Genomic DNA, 17,549 nt, shown 5'->3' with positions numbered 1-17,549 from the left:
AAATCCCTGGCAGAAATCAATGGCAATTACTGCTGCCCAATGTTATAAACTATTATATTTTCTTGGAGCCACATCCTGAAACACTAAATGAAGGTTCTTCTGTTTCTGTTATTTTTTTAATGGTATTTAGACTTACAATATTCTAGGCCCTGGGGTATATACAAAATTAACAGGCCAGTCACAGTGTCTCCCTCATGTGCTCACAATCTATTTTATCCTTACATTACAGATGAGGAAACTGAGGACCAGTTCAGGTTACACAAGAGGCCAGTGGCAGAGCTAGAACGGGAAATGATTCCTCAAATATCAGTAAAGGGAATTCTCCACTTCCCATCCCCTACTCCACAGAAATGTGCTTAAAAATCAATCTGTTTAAAACTAATGGAGAATTACTTATGATTTAAAAAAAATTCTACTTTTTCACGTGTCACATCTTTATTATTTACATCCCAAACTCCTAATACAAAGCCCTGCTTCAAGAAAGTGCTCAATAGATACCATTTCTTAGCCCTTCAATGGACCAAAGTCCTTCACATTTTCTCATTCATATGACTTTGTTTTTCTTAATGTAAATACTCAAATATAAGTGAATTAAGCACTTTTCACCCTCGAAATCCCAAACTTTCTGTTTCTAATAAGACATTTATAATCTTCCAATTTAAGAATTGCAACTTGATCGATTTCTAATGAAAATATCCTACAAGCTGCTACCTTCAGAAAGAAACCCTACAGCATATCCCATCAAATTCACACCCACACTTGTTTCCATAGTAACCAAGTGACATAAACCAACAATGGAAAGCAGAAGGAAACTGAATGGAGCAAAACTGACATTTATATTTCTGTTCAATATCAGCATTCAATTAATGACGTTTGTGTGCTTATTTTTATTATTATTCCTTCAATCATACTTATTGAGCGCTTACTGTGTGCAGAGCACTGTACTAAGCATTCGGGAAGTTCAATTCAGCAATAAAGAGAGACAATCTCTGCCCACACTGGGCTTACAGTCTAGAAGGGGGAAGACAGATATCAAAACAAGTAAACAGACATCAATGACAATAAACAGAATTATACATATATACACATCAGAACACGTAAAAAGGTATCAATATAAATCAATAGAATTATAGGTATAATCATATATACATAAATGCTGTGGGGTGGGGAGAGCAAAGGGAGAGAGTTGAGGTGACGCGGAAGGGAGGGAGAGCTGAGGAGAAGGGGGAGCTTAGTCTGGGAAGGGCTCCTGGAGGAGGTGAGCCTTCATTAGGGTTTTGAAGGGGGGGGAAGAGTGATTGTTTGGTGGATTTGAGGAGGGAGGTCCTTCCAGGCCAGAGGTAAGACGTGGGCCAGGGATCGACGGCGGGACAGACGAGAAGGAGGCCCAGTGAGGAGGTTAGTTGCACCAATGGAGCGGAGTGCGTGGGCTGGGATGGAGGAGCAGAGAAGGGAGGTGAGGAAGGAAGGGGCAAAGTGATGGACAGCTTTGACAGCTTTGAGGCTAACAGTGGGTTTTAATTATTATTATTATTATTCTCCCAACCTCTGTTATACTGTACTTAGTACAGTGCTCTACACACAATAAGTGCTCAATAAATACGGTTAACTGATTATTATTACTACTGTATTTGTTGAGTGCTTGCTATGTGTCAAGCATTGTTCTAAGTACTGGGGTGGTTGAAAGTTAATTAGGTTGGACACAGTCCCTGCCTACATCAGGCTCTCAATCTAAGTAAGGAAGGTATTTAATCCCCATTTTACACTTGATGAAACTGAAGCACAGAGAAAATAAGTGACTTGTCCAGGGTCACACGACATGCACTTGGCCCAGCTGGGATTAGAACCCCGGTTCAACGGCTTTCAGGACCAAGCTCTTTTCACGAGACCATGCTGCTTATTGTGTGCATTAAGTGTTCGGGAGAGGACAATACACAAATACCACTGACTGACATTGTCTTTTTCTAGGAAAATTGGTAAATCAGAGGCATTTTGTAATTTGCAATTCCCGAAATGTCCCAATTATCTTCATTCTACTCCAGTGCTTAGAACAGTGCTTAACACATAGTAAGTGCTTAACAAATACCATCATTATTATTATTATTACAATACTTGGCACATAGTAAGCACTTGACAAATACCAAAGTTTTTTTATAATTATTAACAATTATTTGTTCTGTTGATATTGTTGAAAGCAATATCAATCAATCAGTGGTATTTACTGAGCACTTACTATGTGTAGAACACTGTACTAACAGCTTGGAAGAAAAGATAACAAAATCAGCAGACACATTCCCAGCCCATAATGAGCTTATGAAGGCATCAGGTATATGACGCAGGCCCTAAAGATACTGCATGTTTTGAATCAAAACCTATTATGTTATCGAATCAATCAACCGTTCAATAACACAAAAGCTAGATAAGGTAAACTACAAGCTTTGTTTTTTGGTTTGTTTATTTTTAATTGGCAAGTCACTTAGGGACATTGAAGATGTATGCTTTCCTTAAGGATTTTATCCTAATTCCTACCCTACTAATCAATCAGTCAATCCATCTCCCTGATCGAACTCTGTGCGCAGAGCACTGTACTACGCCCCAGACTTGGGAGTCAGAGGTCATGGGTTCTAAACCCGGCTCTGCCACTTGTAAGCTGTGCGACTTTGGGCAAGTGACAACTTCTCCGTGCTTCAGTTACCTCATCTGTAAAATGGGGATTAAGACTGTGAGCCCCACGTGGGATAATCTGATCACCTTTATCTCCCACCTCCCCAACCATGGCGCTTAAAACAGAGCTTTGTGCATAGTAAGTGCTTAACAAATACCATCATTACTATTATTATTATTACAAGAGAACAATATAACACATTCCCCGGTCACAATGAGCTTGCAATCTAATGAATCACTCAGACCCTAAAATCACTTCAATATAACATTATTACCATTTAAACATTAATTTTACATGTCCCAGAAGCAGCGTGGCTCAGTAGAAAGAGCCCGGACTTGGGAGTCAGAGGTCATGGGTTCTAATCCTGCTCCGCCACTTGCCAGCTGTGTGACTTTGGGCAAGTCATTTAACTTCTCTGTGCCTCAGTTACCTCATCTGTAAAATGGGGATTAAAACTGTGAGCCCCACGTGGGACATCCTGATAAGTTTGTATCCCCCCAGCGCTTAGAACTGTGCTTTGTACATAGTAAGCGTTTAACAAATACCAACATTATTATTATTAACCCAAGAATTGCATTCTTGCAAAATCATGCATTAAGAAAAACTCATGCTCGAATACTTACCTGTTGTAACACCGAACGCAAGCTACTTCTAGGGCACCAGGACGAGCTTTGTCTAAGGAGGCTCAGGTTGTCGGCCAGACACTTCCTAATTCGCTAGTAGTGTTCTAGCCAAAACGTATAGTGAAAGGATGTATTATGGCAAAACAGGGAACATGTTCAATGGAGGTAAGGATATAGATAGAGTTTGATGTATAAACTAGGAAGAACCAAAAAGTCTAATTTTTAAAAGGAAAAAAAAATATGTTTCAAGTCCAATGTAATCAGCCTGTGAAAGAATGAGGTGCCAACTTGCAGGTCAGAGCGAGTGAGCGATAAATCAGCTGTATTTATTGAGCACTTACTGTGTGCAGAGCACTGTACTAAGCATTGGGAGAGGACAACAGAACAATAAACAGACCCATTCCCTGCCCACAACGAGGTTAGAGTCTAGAGGGAGAGACAGACATTAATACAAATTGATAGATAAGTACACAAGTGTCGTGGGACAGAGGGAGAGATGAGTGAATAAAGGGAAGTAATCCAAGAGCAGAAGTGATCCCAATAATAATTCATTATTATGGTACCTTTTAAGTGCTTACTATGTGCCAAGCACTCTTCTAATAGATACAAGTTAATCGGGTTGGATGCAGTCCCTGTTCCAGATGGGGCTCACTCTCTTAATCCCCATTTTCCAGATGAGGTAACCGAGGCCCAAAGAAGTGAAGTGTCTTGCTCAAGGTCACACAGCAGAAATGTGGTGGAGCTGGGATTAGAACCCAGATCCTTCTGACTCCCAAGCCCAGGCTCTATCCAATGAGACATGCTGCCTAAGTCAGAGGTGGGTAACACTGAAGTGATCCACCCTTAAAATCTAATTTTTGGTGGGCTCTGGTCAGGTAGCCCAGTGCTAAAGGGATCATTGGAAGTTTCAAAAATGCCAACTGATGAGACTTAAATACCCATTCCTGATGGGGCGGAATACCGCAAATACAAATTTCCTTTCTTCACCTCTAAAGAGAAAAAAAAAAAAATCAACTCCTGCTCATAATGCACTAAAGCACCGGTATCAAAATTCCAGTTTTTGAGTACTAAATAATTTTTCAGTGGAACTAACTGCACCTGCCAAAATTTCTTAATTTACCATTAAGAAGTAGCATGACAATAAAGAATCAGGCTCAATGCTAAATAATCAAAGTGATTATTTCAACTCATTTTTAACATTACGCATAGAACGTCTTCACTGAGGTCCTTGTAGTTCTACTCTTTTATTTCCAGATTGATTTAATATCAAGGAGCTGTTGTACATTTTTTTTTGACCCTCGGCTCTCACGCTGTACCTTACTTTTCTTGACACCGAATCAATAGCATTTAACTTATTTACCCTCTCTTTGACGGGGTAGTCATGTACATATATCTGCTCAATTGCCTTATTCCTGACCACTCTAGGTGTATTTTCATAATAATAATAATTATAGTATTTGTTAAGCACTGACTAGGTGTCAGGCGCTATACTGAGCGTTGGGGCGGAGACAAGCAAATGGGGTTGGATACAGTCCCTGGCCCACGTGAGGCTTGCAGTCTTAATCTCCATTTTACAGATGAGGTAACCGAGGCCCAGAAGAAGGGAGGTGACTTGGCTAAAGTCACACAGGAGTCAAGTGGCAGAATCATGATTAGAAACCTTGAGCTTCCCACTCCTGGGCCTATGCTCTGTCCATTACTCCATGCCGCTTCTCCATGTTTGACTTCCTCATTAGAGGGTAAGCGCCTTGTGGGAGAGAACGTGTCGCTTCGCTACTGTAGTAGCCACCCCCCCCTGCCTCATCCAGGGCACCATAAAGAGTGGGGGCACCACTGGCCTTACCTCATTAACTTCATCCCCACAACTTCTAGAGAGGAAAGAAGTAACTTAAGTAACTTAACTCTAGTGAATTTCTAGACTGTGAGCCCATAGTTGGGATTGTCTCTATCTGTTGCCGAACTGTACTTTCCAAGCGCTTAGTGCAGTGCTCCGCACACAGTAAGCGCTCGATAAATATGACAATGAATGAATGAATTTAAGAAGCAGCACAGCCTAGTGGATAGAGCACGGACCTGGAAGTCAGAAGGACCTGAGTTCCAGTTCTGCCACTTGTCTGCTGTGTGACCTTGGGCGAGTCATTTCATTCATTCATGCAATCGTATTTACTGAGCGCTTACTGTGTGCAGAGCACTGTACTAAGCACTTGGAAAGTACAATTCGGCAACAAATAGAGACAATCCCTTCCCAACAACGGGCTCACAGTTACTTCATCATCTGTAAAATGGGGATTAAGACTGCGAGCCTCATGTGGGACAGAGACTGCATCCAATTTGACTAGCTTGAATCTACCCCAGCGCTTAGTATATCATTATTATTATTATGGTATTTATTAAGCGCTTAGCATCTGCCAAGCACTCTTCTAAGCACTGGGGTATATACAAGGTAACCAGGTTGTACCACATGGGGCTCACAGTCTTTATCCCCATTTTACAGATGAGGGAACTGAGGCAGGGAGAAGTTAAGTGACTTGCCCAAGGTGACACAGCAGACAACTGGCGGAGCCGGGATTAGGACCCACAACCTCTGACTCCCAAACCCGGGCTCTTGCCACTAAGCCCCGCTGCACAGTAAGCACTTAACGAATATCATGAAAATAATAATACCCTCTGTTATAATGAACATCACAGCCCTTTCAAATGCTCATCAGTATACACAAAGTACGTCATGCTGAGATGTGGAAATTGCAAAGGAAAGAGATGAAAAAGTCCCAGGCCTCAGAAATTTAGTTTCAGTAGGAAATGTTAAGATACAGACATATGGATCGGATGGGCACTTACTTGGCTTCACATTAGCAACAGTAGCAAAGCTTTCGGCGGAATACAGAGGTGGGTATTGGTTGTTCTCTCCTTGGCCCTCACTACTCCCATATTCTATGACTTTGACGTGTCCAAGAGGAACACTCCATTTTAATAAATATCTTTGGCTAGCTGATACGGTAGTACCACTTTCAGGTAAAGTGCTGGAAAAAGCAGAGAATTTGTATTTGGTGGGATGAATAGTAAGTTTCAGAGAGAATTCTGTTTTCCAAGTCAGGGGAGGAAAAATATATCCTGAATTGCAAATAACAAAGGGAAGGTGACTTACCGATTTTCCTAGAAAAAGACGATCCATCCATCGGCGGTATTTTGGGAGAGCTTACTGCACACATAGGGCATCAAATTAAGCACTTGGAATAGTATAATACGCTACTTTTCTAAAAAAAATTCAGTCTACAGATACCCACTCCTCAAGAACCTCCAGTGGCTGCCCATCCAACTCCGCATCAAACAGAAGCATCTTATCATCAACTTAAAAGCACTCAACCAGATCTCCCCCTCCTATTCTACCTTACTGATTTCCTACTACAAGCAGCCTGCACATTCACTCCTGTAATGGCAATCTACTCACTCTAGCTGACAAACCTATTCCCTATCCTCAAGGAGCTTACAGTCTAGACGGGAGACATACAAAATAAACTACCAGTCTGTGGGCTGAGAATGGGGTGCAATATCAAGTGCTTAAAGGGTATGGATTCAATAGCTCAGAAAAGGTAGAAGGGAGAGAGAGTAGGGCAAAAGGAGGCTTAGTCAGGGAAGACCTCCTGGAGGAGATGTGGTTTCACTAAGGATTTGAAGGAGGGAACAGTAGTGGCCTGTTGGATCTGAGGAGGAGGTAGTTTCAGGCAAGAGTGAGTAAAAAGGGCATTGGGATGGTGGCAAGATAGATGGATTTCAGGTAGAGGGAGTGGACTGCCATTACAGGAGTGAAGTGTGTAGGCTGGGTTTTGCAGGAAATCATTAAGGTAGGGTAGGAGGGGGAGAGCTGACGGAGTGCTTTTAAGTCGAAGACAAGTTGCGTCTCTTTGATGGAGAGATGGATGGGCAACCCCTGGAGGTTCTTGAGGAGTGGGCATATGTGGACTGAATGGTTTTTTTTAGAAAACTGATCCAGGTAGCAGAGTGAAGTATGGACTGGAATGGGGAGAGAGGAGGCTGGGAGGTCAGTGGGGAGGCTGATGCATTAATGCAAGCAGGATAGGATAAATGTTTGGCTCAGAGGAGTAACAGTTTGGATGCAGAGGAAAGGGTAGATTTTAGAGATGTGGAAGTGGACCTGACAGGATCTGGTTGGTGACAGATTGACTGGTAGGGTTGAGATAATGCTGAGATCGCAGTCTTGAGAGACGAGGAGGGTAGTGGTGCTGTCTACGGTTATGGAAAAGTCAACGGAAGGACAGGGTTTGGGTGGGAAGACGAGAACGTGTTTTGGACGTGTTAAGTCGGAGGAATCGGCGGGGCATCCGAGTACAGGAAGGCAGGAAGAAATGCAAGACTGCCGAGAGGGAGAGAGATCGTGGCTGGAGATGCAGATTTGGGAAGCATCGGTGTAGAGATGGTAGGTGAAGCCGTGCGAGTGAAGGAGTTCTCCGAGGGAGTGGGTGTAGATGGAGAAGAGAAGCGGACCCAGAACAGAGCCCTGAGGGGTCAGGGATGAGAAGCTGAGGAGGAGCCTAAGAGAGTGAGAAGGAGCTTACGGACAGAAAGGAAGAGAATCAGGAGAGGATGGCGTCAGTGAAGTTGCTGAAGATTGCCTGAGTTTCTGTTCTACTTACAGCTTCACTCTTGCATCTTCACTCTAGAACTCAGGGGCTGACTTCTTAGTGAAGAAGCCTCTAGACTGTAAGCTCATTGTGGGCAGGGAATATGTCCATTTATTGTTCTAATGGGCTCTTCCAAGCATTTAGTACAGTGTCCTGCACACAGTAAGGCTCAATAAATATGAACAAATGAATGACCACTAAGGGAAATTTGGATATTTTCACTTAATCATTTCTATACTATGGCTTTGATACCAGGCTATTCTGAAAGTGATTTTAATGTGATTTAAAAAGGGATAGGACATTGATAATACTGCATATCAGAAATGAAAACTTTTGCACACATGAAAAGATGAGGCTTCAAACACGAGCTGACAAAAGGCCTAAAGAGGGTAAGATGCTAGATTCAGGAGATCTTTGTTCTAATCCCAGCCCTGCTGACTGCCTGGCATATGGCTTTGGGAATGTCACTTGACTTCTACGAGTCTCTGTTTCCTCTTCTATTTAAATGGGGATAAAATATCAGATCGAGATCTCCCTCTTAGAACATGAACCCCATAAGGGGCAAGGGTTGTGTCCAATGTAAACCACTTGTACGTTCCAGTACTTAGTGCATAGGGACAGCTTAAAAGGATTGTCACTATTAATAAACATCTTCTGATCATGAATAAATGAAATTTGTATTTAAAGTTCTTAGAAGGTAGGAAACATTTTATTTCAATTGTGTGTTTGCAAGCACTGATAGAGAGCACATAGTAGGAACTCAATAAACGCTACTAGTGATGAAAAAAATCTATGATTTTAATCATTTCTCCTGGTTTTGTTTATATGATAAGATTTGGGGTTTATTGAAAGATGATGCATCAGGGGATGGAACAGAGTTTACACTGGAACTCTCTGTGCGGGGAAGCTGGCTGCAAAATATACAAAGACAGGATGGACCGGGGAATTCAAACTTCCTGAACCCCGTACTCAATGTTTCCACCAATGTATGTCAATACTGTTGTCTTTAAGCTTGGCTCTTTCTCAAGCTGTAAATGGGTATTTAGTCACTGGTCACTGGGAGGACACTGTCACTAATCAACTAAGCTTGAAAACTTCATCTTTGAATGATCGCTGCTAATTGGAAATATCATATGGGCTCTTCTTCAGTGAGATTCCAAAACCAATATACAGTTAAAGTGAAAAAAAATTCCCTGCCCATGGTGAGTTTACAAAAGTCACAAAGTGGAATTAGCCGATGTAGTCAACTAAATCCGTACTTACCGGGGGCTAAGGGTGGCACACATTAATACGTCGTTTAACATGAAGAGCCGACGTTCTTTGGTTTTGACAATCTCCCCTTTGTCATTGTAAACTGTTTCTATCATATCGTCGGATCGAACGAAGTATCGGTTTCCACTGCTGAGCAGCTGAATATTTAGAGCATGAAAAATAACCGTTAATAAGCCATGTGACTGACTTTGCGGAAAAATAACGGCACCTTGTTTTTAGAGTGGACGTTTTAAGGTAGACATTACAAATTACGATTTTTGCTCTATTCAGCGAACATATAAAATGGAATTTATTACTTGGAAATGAAGACATTTCTATAAATAAAAAGGTTGTTACAAACATGTTCAGGTCTGCTTTGTGCAGGACAGCGGAAGGACACGAGAAGCAGGTAACTGAATGATGTGAATAACTTAACGTTGCATAATTTTCGGTTCATAAGAAACCTACCCACCTAGGACTTCTATGAAAATGATTTCCCGGCATGTACATTTTTTCCCAAGGGTAGCCCACTGTGTTCACAAACTACATATTGCTCTCCTCCACTTGCGACTGTGTGGCTTGAGCGTGCGTGAAGTATTATTTCACTACCACTGCTCTAACAATAATAATAATAATGGTGTTTGTTACGTACTTACTATGTGCCAAGCATTCTACTAAGCATGGGGGTAAATGCAGGTTAATCAAACAGGACACAGTCCCTGTTCCATGTGGGACTCACAGTCTAAGTAGGAGGGAGAACGGGTATTTAATCCCCATTTTAGAGATGGAACAGAAGCCCAGAGAAGTCAAGTGACTTGTCCAAGTTCACACAGCAGGAAAGGGGCAGAGTCCAGATCAGAACCCCTTTCCTCTGGCTTCCAGGTCCGTGTTCTTTCCCTTAGGCCACACTATCTGGGACTGAGAGCAGTAGGGAGCCAGCCTGATCATCCGCCTCTCCCCCAGCCCCGAGAACACTTGCTCTCAGCCCTCACTATCCCCCTTCCCGAAGACAAGCTTACTGTTCCAGTTAAAAGAGCTTTTATTGACCTGAAGTTCTTGGTCAGATTATAATAATTAATAATAGTTATGGAATTTGTTAAGTGCTATGTGTCAAGCACCGTACTGAGCACTGGGGTAGATACAAGGTACTCGGGTTGTCCCACGTGGGGGTCACAGTCTTAATCCCCATTTTTACAGATGAGGTAACTGAGGCACATAGAAGTTAAGTGGCTTGCCCAAGGTCACACAGCAGATAAGTGGCGGACGGGATTAGATCCCACGTCCTCTGACTCCCAGGCCCCTGCTCTTCCCACAAAGCCATGCCGCCTCTCTCCTAAGTGCTCGATAAATATAGTCAAATGACCAGGGACAAAGTTGAAAAAATCTCTCCACCTTATTCAGATATCTTTCATTAATGGCTTTTGCTATTTGCTTAATTTCACATCGCTGGTCCGCATCTCTTTTCCGTTCATTTAACTTCTCTGCTAGTGTTTCAAGCTCTGTAAGAGCCATCTGTAAAGGCAAACGGTCAGGGTGCCCTTTACTTGTATTCTTCAGCATGTCCTTTGAAAAACAAAGCAACAAAAAGAGAGGAATGACTTGCGATGAATAAGAAAGTAGACGGCTCTCAGAGGTGAATATCTAGTTCCCAACAATCCCATCATTGATGAACTGAAGACTGGAAGAGAGGGCAGTGGTATTAATTACTTGTAATGAAAAATAAATTACGCACCTTGGAAAGGACATTCATTCAAATGAATCACTGCTTGGCAGAACATTTGAGCAACCCTTTCAGAAAAGGAATACTTGGCTTTTACCAAGGCACAAGTAAGAGGGCGGAGGGAAAATGAGAGGGAGGGGAAGGTTTTGTAGACTGTATCAATCAGTATGCACACCTCACACTCTTTAAAATCTTTTATACCAAGAAAATATAAAATGCCAGCCTTTATCCTCTTTCATTGAAACTCCAAATCCAAACTACGCCAAGTCTATGTGAATATCAAAGTCGTCTGGTAACTCCTCCTCCTACATACCCTCCAACTCTTGCTTATTCCTATTCTGAAGGATAAACTCTGAGGTAGATGATTAAATCTCCAGCCTCCACATTAATGACTAACAAACTCTTTTAATCTTTTCATACTCCCCCTCCAAACTGTGCTAGAATTCAGAAGTTGGATTGTTTTCAGTGGTTTACACGGAGCAGGATAATGCCATCCTCTTGCTATATGTCAGGCCCGATCTGAATAACTAAGAGGAGACGCCTCTCCTTGGGAAAGGAGCCAACCTTTCTAGGAACAGCGAGTGCCACTTCTCTTCATAGCAAGATGATGAGGGGGACGAGGAGGAGAAAGAAGAATGCCTAGCTACTTCAGCTGCTTCCACAATTGAACGGGTTGTTGATATTGCCCATTTCCAATAGGATTAGCCAGGAACTGGTTTTCTAAAGGATGGGAATCTTCCATTAAAAATCCCTGCATAAAGCCCACAGAGACACTTCCATTCCTTACAATTCGGCATGTAAGGATTTTTAAAATCACTAAAACACAGTTTGTGATATTTTGACCTTTGAAGTACCTCAACTTTCTTGAGAGAAAAGCATAAATTTCACTCTAAGTATTAATTCATTCAATAGTATTTATTGAGCGCTTACTATGTACAGAGCACTGTACTAAGCACTTGGAATGTACAAATTGCTAACAGATAGAGACAGTTCCTGCCCTTTGATGGGCTTACAGTCTAATCGCGGGCGGAGAGACAGCACATGATGGACTGTGTCTCTGTGATGCAATGGTTCTAACAGTTGGGTGAAGGGGTGGGGGTGGGGGGATTGCTATGGGAAGGGCAGAAGGATGGGGGTAGCACAAATTAGATGAAAGAACTGGCAAAATATTTCTTCAAGTTCCTGTGGCGAACTTCCTTTTTCACCCTGCAGGATGGTACTGCTGTCTTCCCGCATATCTAGAAGTGGTTTCCGGGTTAAGGGGCTTCCATTATTGTACCACTGAATTCAGGGCATGACCTCTCCTCATAGGTCTTCCTACAGAGCGTTAGCAGTGGCTATTTTGGCTCCATTTTGTCTAGATCCACCCCCATTAATGCTACTAAGGAAGTTATTCAAGAGCTCCATCACCCAGGAGTGGCACTGGGGGACTGTTCACTTGCTTCATCATTCTCTGCTTGTGGCACAGAACTTACTCACTAGCTCCATCACTTCTCGCACTTCCCCGTAGGGACACTGAGGAAGCTACTCATTAGCTCTATCATCCTCCACTGGTGGCATTGAGGAAACTATTCATTAGGTCTATCATTCCCCATCAGTGGCACTGAGGAAGCTATCTCCATCAAATTCTACTCGTAGTGTTGAAGGAGCTATTCACTCTCTTCATCATTCCACCAACTAAGGGTCCTGAGGAAGCTGCAAGCTAACTTCATCATTTCCCTATGGAGCAATGAAGAAGACAGGGAAGAATTATGCAGTTGTCAAAAATTTAATTATGGTTCTTAAAATACCACCTTCGTGCGGAGGCTGACTGTAAGGCTCCAGGTTTGAAGATGCTTTTTACCACTGGGTTTCTTCAACATCTGGACTAAAAATCTCTCCAAAATTTTTGGAGCTGAGAAAGCTGAGGTGGAAGGAAGTAAACACCATTTTGTGGACTTCTTCCATTAAGTACCATTCATTCATTCATTCATTCAATAGTATTGATTGAGCGCTTACTATGTGCAGAGCACTGTACTATGTGCTTGGAATGTACAAATTGCTAACAGATAGAGACAGTCCCTGCCCTTTGACGGGCTCACAGTCTAATCGGGGGAGATGGACAGACAAGAACAATAGCAATAAATAAAATCAAGAGATTACCAGAGATTACTATAACAGTACCAATAACAACAATAACAATAATAATAAGTACTTGGGAAGTGTTTTATTATTTGCCAGGCACTGTATGAAGTGCTGGGAGAGATACAAGCTAATCAGGTTGAACATAGTCCCTATCCCATTTAGGGCTCACAGCCCAACTAAGAAGGAGTAGGATTTAATCCCCATTTTACAGGAAACTGAGACACAAAGCAGTTAAATGACTTGTCCAAGGTCACTGAGCAGATAAGTGACAGAGCCAGGATTGGAATCCAGGTCCTCCAACTCCCAGGCCTGTGCTCCTTTTACTAGGCCACAATACTCAGATTCAAATTACTCCCGCTTTCGCAGTATTTTAATTACCTAACATGTCCCTATCAAACACCACAAACTCTTGAGTTTTGTGATATTAAATGGAAAAGGGGCAAGGAATGCTTTACCTTTTGTCTTTTAGATATGGGAGTTTGAAGGGGAAATTTGAAGTGTTCACTTCAAATTTATTTTACTCTGGAAAGAAAATGATTTGCCTGATTTTTGAATAGTAAATGTTAAATGAATGTACACAATTTAGAAGTGGTAATGTTCTCAACCCACAGGATAAACCAAAAATTTGAACGAAAAGGACATGCAGACAGGCCTTACCAAAATATCAATTTAATCTGAAGGGTTATCAACTATTTTGTCCATGGAATCAATTTCAATATAGTGATATTCAATTTTTGTCACTTGTGGTTAATTTGAAAAATCAAAAGACCTTGAAAGCAGTAGCAAATAATACGTTGTCACATCTTGTACGGAATTATCAGTTGTTTGAACCTGTCACTAGAAGGATGATGTTGCTTTTTAACAGTACACCATATGGTTAAATAAACTCAATCGGCTGAGAAAAGTTTTCAGTTTCGTGGAATTTCAGTATTTTGGAGGATTAAACATGAAATTACTCCTCTTTTGCAGATGAAACTAAAGATACAGTGTCATCCATATCTAAAAAAAAACAATTATCATACCGAAAACTCCATTTGGACAGTCTTGGCTATTAAATACATTAGCAATTTTATGAATTAAAAGACCCCATTTTATTGAATGGCTTGATATTATATTTTGGAAGTTAAAAAAAAAAGAATTAAAAAATTGGTTAACAGGAAAATTGAGTGATTCAACTTCCCCCCACCAAAAAGTGAGCTATAATCCAGTTTACATAGTCGTATTTACCTGCAGCAGAAGAATAAACTGTGGAAAACGCTGAATTGGTTTCATCATCAAACTATAGAGTGTAATTCGATCAGGACTTGATTCTTGGCATTGCTGTAAGGAGAAAGTTGGGCTGTTTGAACATACTATGTAATGGAGGTAACATAAAATTACACTTCTCCAGTTTCCACGTGGCAGCAGCAGCCATTAAACATTCTTACCAAAACTTACCAACTAATAAAAAGTTTCCTCTGTTTCCTCTGAAATTTACTGACTCTAAAATCTCTTGAGGATTGTCATTGGGGGAAATTTTAATTCAGGACAAAACTAAGAAAGTTTTCAGATTATTTTTGTATAACAACGGCTCTGCATATTAGAAATACTAATAATAATATCATTAACCAAATTCATTCATTCAAACCATGCACAGTCCAGTTCCACAGAGGGATCACAGTTTTCAGAGGGAGAACTGGTATCGTAATCTCATTTCACAGACAAGGAAAATTAGCACAGAAAGGTTAAGTGATTGCCCAAGGTCACTCAGCAAGCAATTGACAGTGCTGAGGACTAGATCACAGGTCTCCTGACCCCGAGCCCCATGTTCTTCCCACTGGGCCACAAGAGAATCAATCAGTGGTATTTATTAAGTGCTTACTGTGTGCAAAGCACCATACTAAGCACTTGCAAGTGTGTCTACCAACTCAGTTATATGGTTATATTGTATTCTCCCAACTGCTGAGTATAGAGCACACAGTAAGTGCTCAATAAATAGACTGACTGATTACAATACAACAACCATTGTCAGCTTGGCTGAATGGCCTGTGAGGCAGAGTCAGACCCATTTTGAGAAAGGGAGCCCAGAGTCCTTAGCCGTACTATCTCTGAAGCTGGGAGGAGAAATGTGTCATCAGCAGATATGAGGAAGGAACGCAGTACGAGCCCTAAACTGAAGCATCTGGTCTTGAAAAGGAGTTTTCACTTCCTCTCTCCACTGCAGATGGTGGCTGGCGAAACCCTAGGTGAAACTTCGCCAGACATACCTTTAAAAAGTCAAGAAAATGAGGTTTCGTAGCACATGTTTTTTTCAGAATCCCCACGGCGGTGCTAAAGTTATTCACATATTCACTGTAAGCATCCAAGACCATGGATTTAGAAAACTGAAATAAAAATGAGATGAGAATACAGTCAAGAAAAGGTATGTGTGTGCACACATGCACGCACAAGGAACTAACAATCTACTTGGGAGATGGGTGTACAAAACGATCGACATAGCCGGGCACGATGAAATATTACAATGAATAACTGAAAATACAACTGAAGGAAGAAGGAAGCCTTACGAAGAGGCTTTCCCAGACTAAGCCCTTTATTTCCCCATCCACTCTCCCCTCTGCTTCGACGATGAACCTGCCTGGGTCCCCCTTAAGCGAATTAGTACTCACCCATACCCAAGGCATTTCTATAAATATTCCGATACTCTATTTCCCAGATCCCTCATCTACTTGAATGCCTGGGTCCCCCGGGTAGACTGGAAACCTCCTTGGGGGCAGGGATCACGGCTCCCAACTGTCGTATTGTACTCTCCCAAATGTCCAGTGCAGTGCTCGGCACATGGTAGGCGCTCAATAGGTACCACCGATCGATTGATATGAATCAGCCCCACTAAAATAACCCCGTGGAGAGGGAAGACTTAGAGGAGGCAGACTGCTGTCACTACTGACTCCAGGATGCGCCCTGTGATCTGTGAACCCCTGGGTCCTCTCCCCACCCCTCAATGCACAGCAAATGGGCCTCCCCAAATTGCTGTCGTACCAATGGAGAGGGCGTAGAGAGGCTGGGGGTTCCGGTCACTCGAGCTCAGGGACCCCAGTATTCCTGCCCGGGTCCGCCAACTTGCCTCGGGACAGCTCCGTGGAACCCAGCCTGTTGGGAGGGGCCGGGGTCTATTCTTTCCTTCACTCATTCATTCAATCTATTCTAGACTGTAAACCCGGTGTGGACAGGGATTGTCTCTCTCTATTGCTGAATTGTACTTTCCAAGCACTTAGTACCGTGCTCTGTACACAGCAAGCATTCAATATAATTGAATGAGTATCTATTGAGCACTTACTGTGTGCAGAACACTGTACTAAGCACCTGGGAAGTATACCACAGCAATAAAGAGAGACAATCTAGGCCCACAGTGAGCTCGCAGTCTGGGCAGAATGGTGGCGGGGGGACACAGACATCAATACAAGTAAACAGGGATCAATATAAATGCCCTCATTGGCCTTCTCCAAGAACACCCTCGATACCACCACTAATAATAATATGTCATTTGTTAAGTGCTTACTATGAACCGGCACTATTCTAACTGCTGGGGTAGATGCAAGATAATTGAGTTGGATCCAATCCCTGTCCCCCATAACTTATAGAAACATTTCCACATTACCTAGAGCTCCCTAGCAAACTTCCCTGCAAGCCTCAATAATATGATGATTTTTAACAAATAGTGATCCCACATTTCCGTTAATCAATCGAGCCACACATTGCTGTCAGCTGACTTGTCCTTGTAAACATGACCCAAATCCTAAGCTAGTAAAATAACCACAAGGAGAAAATGATGGAATGTAAGAGGAAAAAAACCAAACAAAAGAGGATTTACAATATTCTGAAATCCACATTTTTCACAAAGCCGGGCACCATAAATTATTTACCGAAGCGACGAAGACATCCCCAATCATTTCGACGGCATCCCACTCAGACACCCGACTGGCCAGGGCTATCTGGAACATCGAATGGCACTGAAGAATTTCTTTAATTCGATAAAAGACCATTTTGAGTTTTCTCTCACTCAGTACCTTTGGTTCCATCTCAGAGAGTGGCTTCTCATATTGCTGGGAAAAATGACAAATGCGGTAATCAGTCAATCGTATTTATTAAGCGCTTATCGTGTGCACAGCACTGTACTAAGCACTTGGGAGAATATAGCGTAACACAGTTGGTAGGTATATTCCCTGTGGACAATGTGCTTCCGTCAAGAGATACAGGGTATTTGTCAAAATAAAGACAATAAAAAAAACCCCACACACATTCTAAACTGTACTGGAAGGTAAAATACCTGCTAAGTGATACCTGTACATAAATAGTCTACCCCATGGTACCACGGGAGAAATTTTTTGATACTTTACATAGCTAAAGAAACTAGAAAAGATTCCAGTACCTCTAAAATCCTTTTGAGACCCTCTACATAATTCTTCTCGCTTTCAACGACCGAACCGAGAATGTATCTCCTCACAACCTGTTGAAGATAAAGAAATAATAGAAACTTACTCCATAAGCAT

The 17,549-nt window shown here is 42.0% G+C and overlaps 1 protein-coding gene across 3 annotated transcripts in view; it reads right to left on the bottom strand.

The window, feature by feature from the left end:
* ARHGEF10 (Rho guanine nucleotide exchange factor 10) overlaps positions 1 to 17,549 on the bottom strand; it is a 122,847-nt gene that overhangs the window by 41,385 nt on the left and 63,913 nt on the right. For all 3 annotated transcript variants that reach the window (XM_029050934.2, XM_029050936.2, XM_029050937.2), the window contains 7 exons: positions 17,429 to 17,506; positions 16,923 to 17,102; positions 15,270 to 15,386; positions 14,251 to 14,343; positions 10,572 to 10,742; positions 9,192 to 9,337; positions 6,127 to 6,308 (listed from right to left, as the gene is read on the bottom strand). In XM_029050934.2, the coding sequence (XP_028906767.1) occupies positions 6,127 to 6,308; positions 9,192 to 9,337; positions 10,572 to 10,742; positions 14,251 to 14,343; positions 15,270 to 15,386; positions 16,923 to 17,102; positions 17,429 to 17,506 (967 nt within the window). The remainder of the gene's footprint in view (positions 1 to 6,126; positions 6,309 to 9,191; positions 9,338 to 10,571; positions 10,743 to 14,250; positions 14,344 to 15,269; positions 15,387 to 16,922; positions 17,103 to 17,428; positions 17,507 to 17,549) is intronic.

Source organism: Ornithorhynchus anatinus, chromosome X1 (assembly GCF_004115215.2).
Source record: "Ornithorhynchus anatinus isolate Pmale09 chromosome X1, mOrnAna1.pri.v4, whole genome shotgun sequence".
Lineage (NCBI taxonomy): Eukaryota > Metazoa > Chordata > Mammalia > Monotremata > Ornithorhynchidae > Ornithorhynchus > Ornithorhynchus anatinus.
Note: the sequence above shows the minus strand (reverse complement) of the source record. Positions and strands in the feature narration are given on the sequence as shown.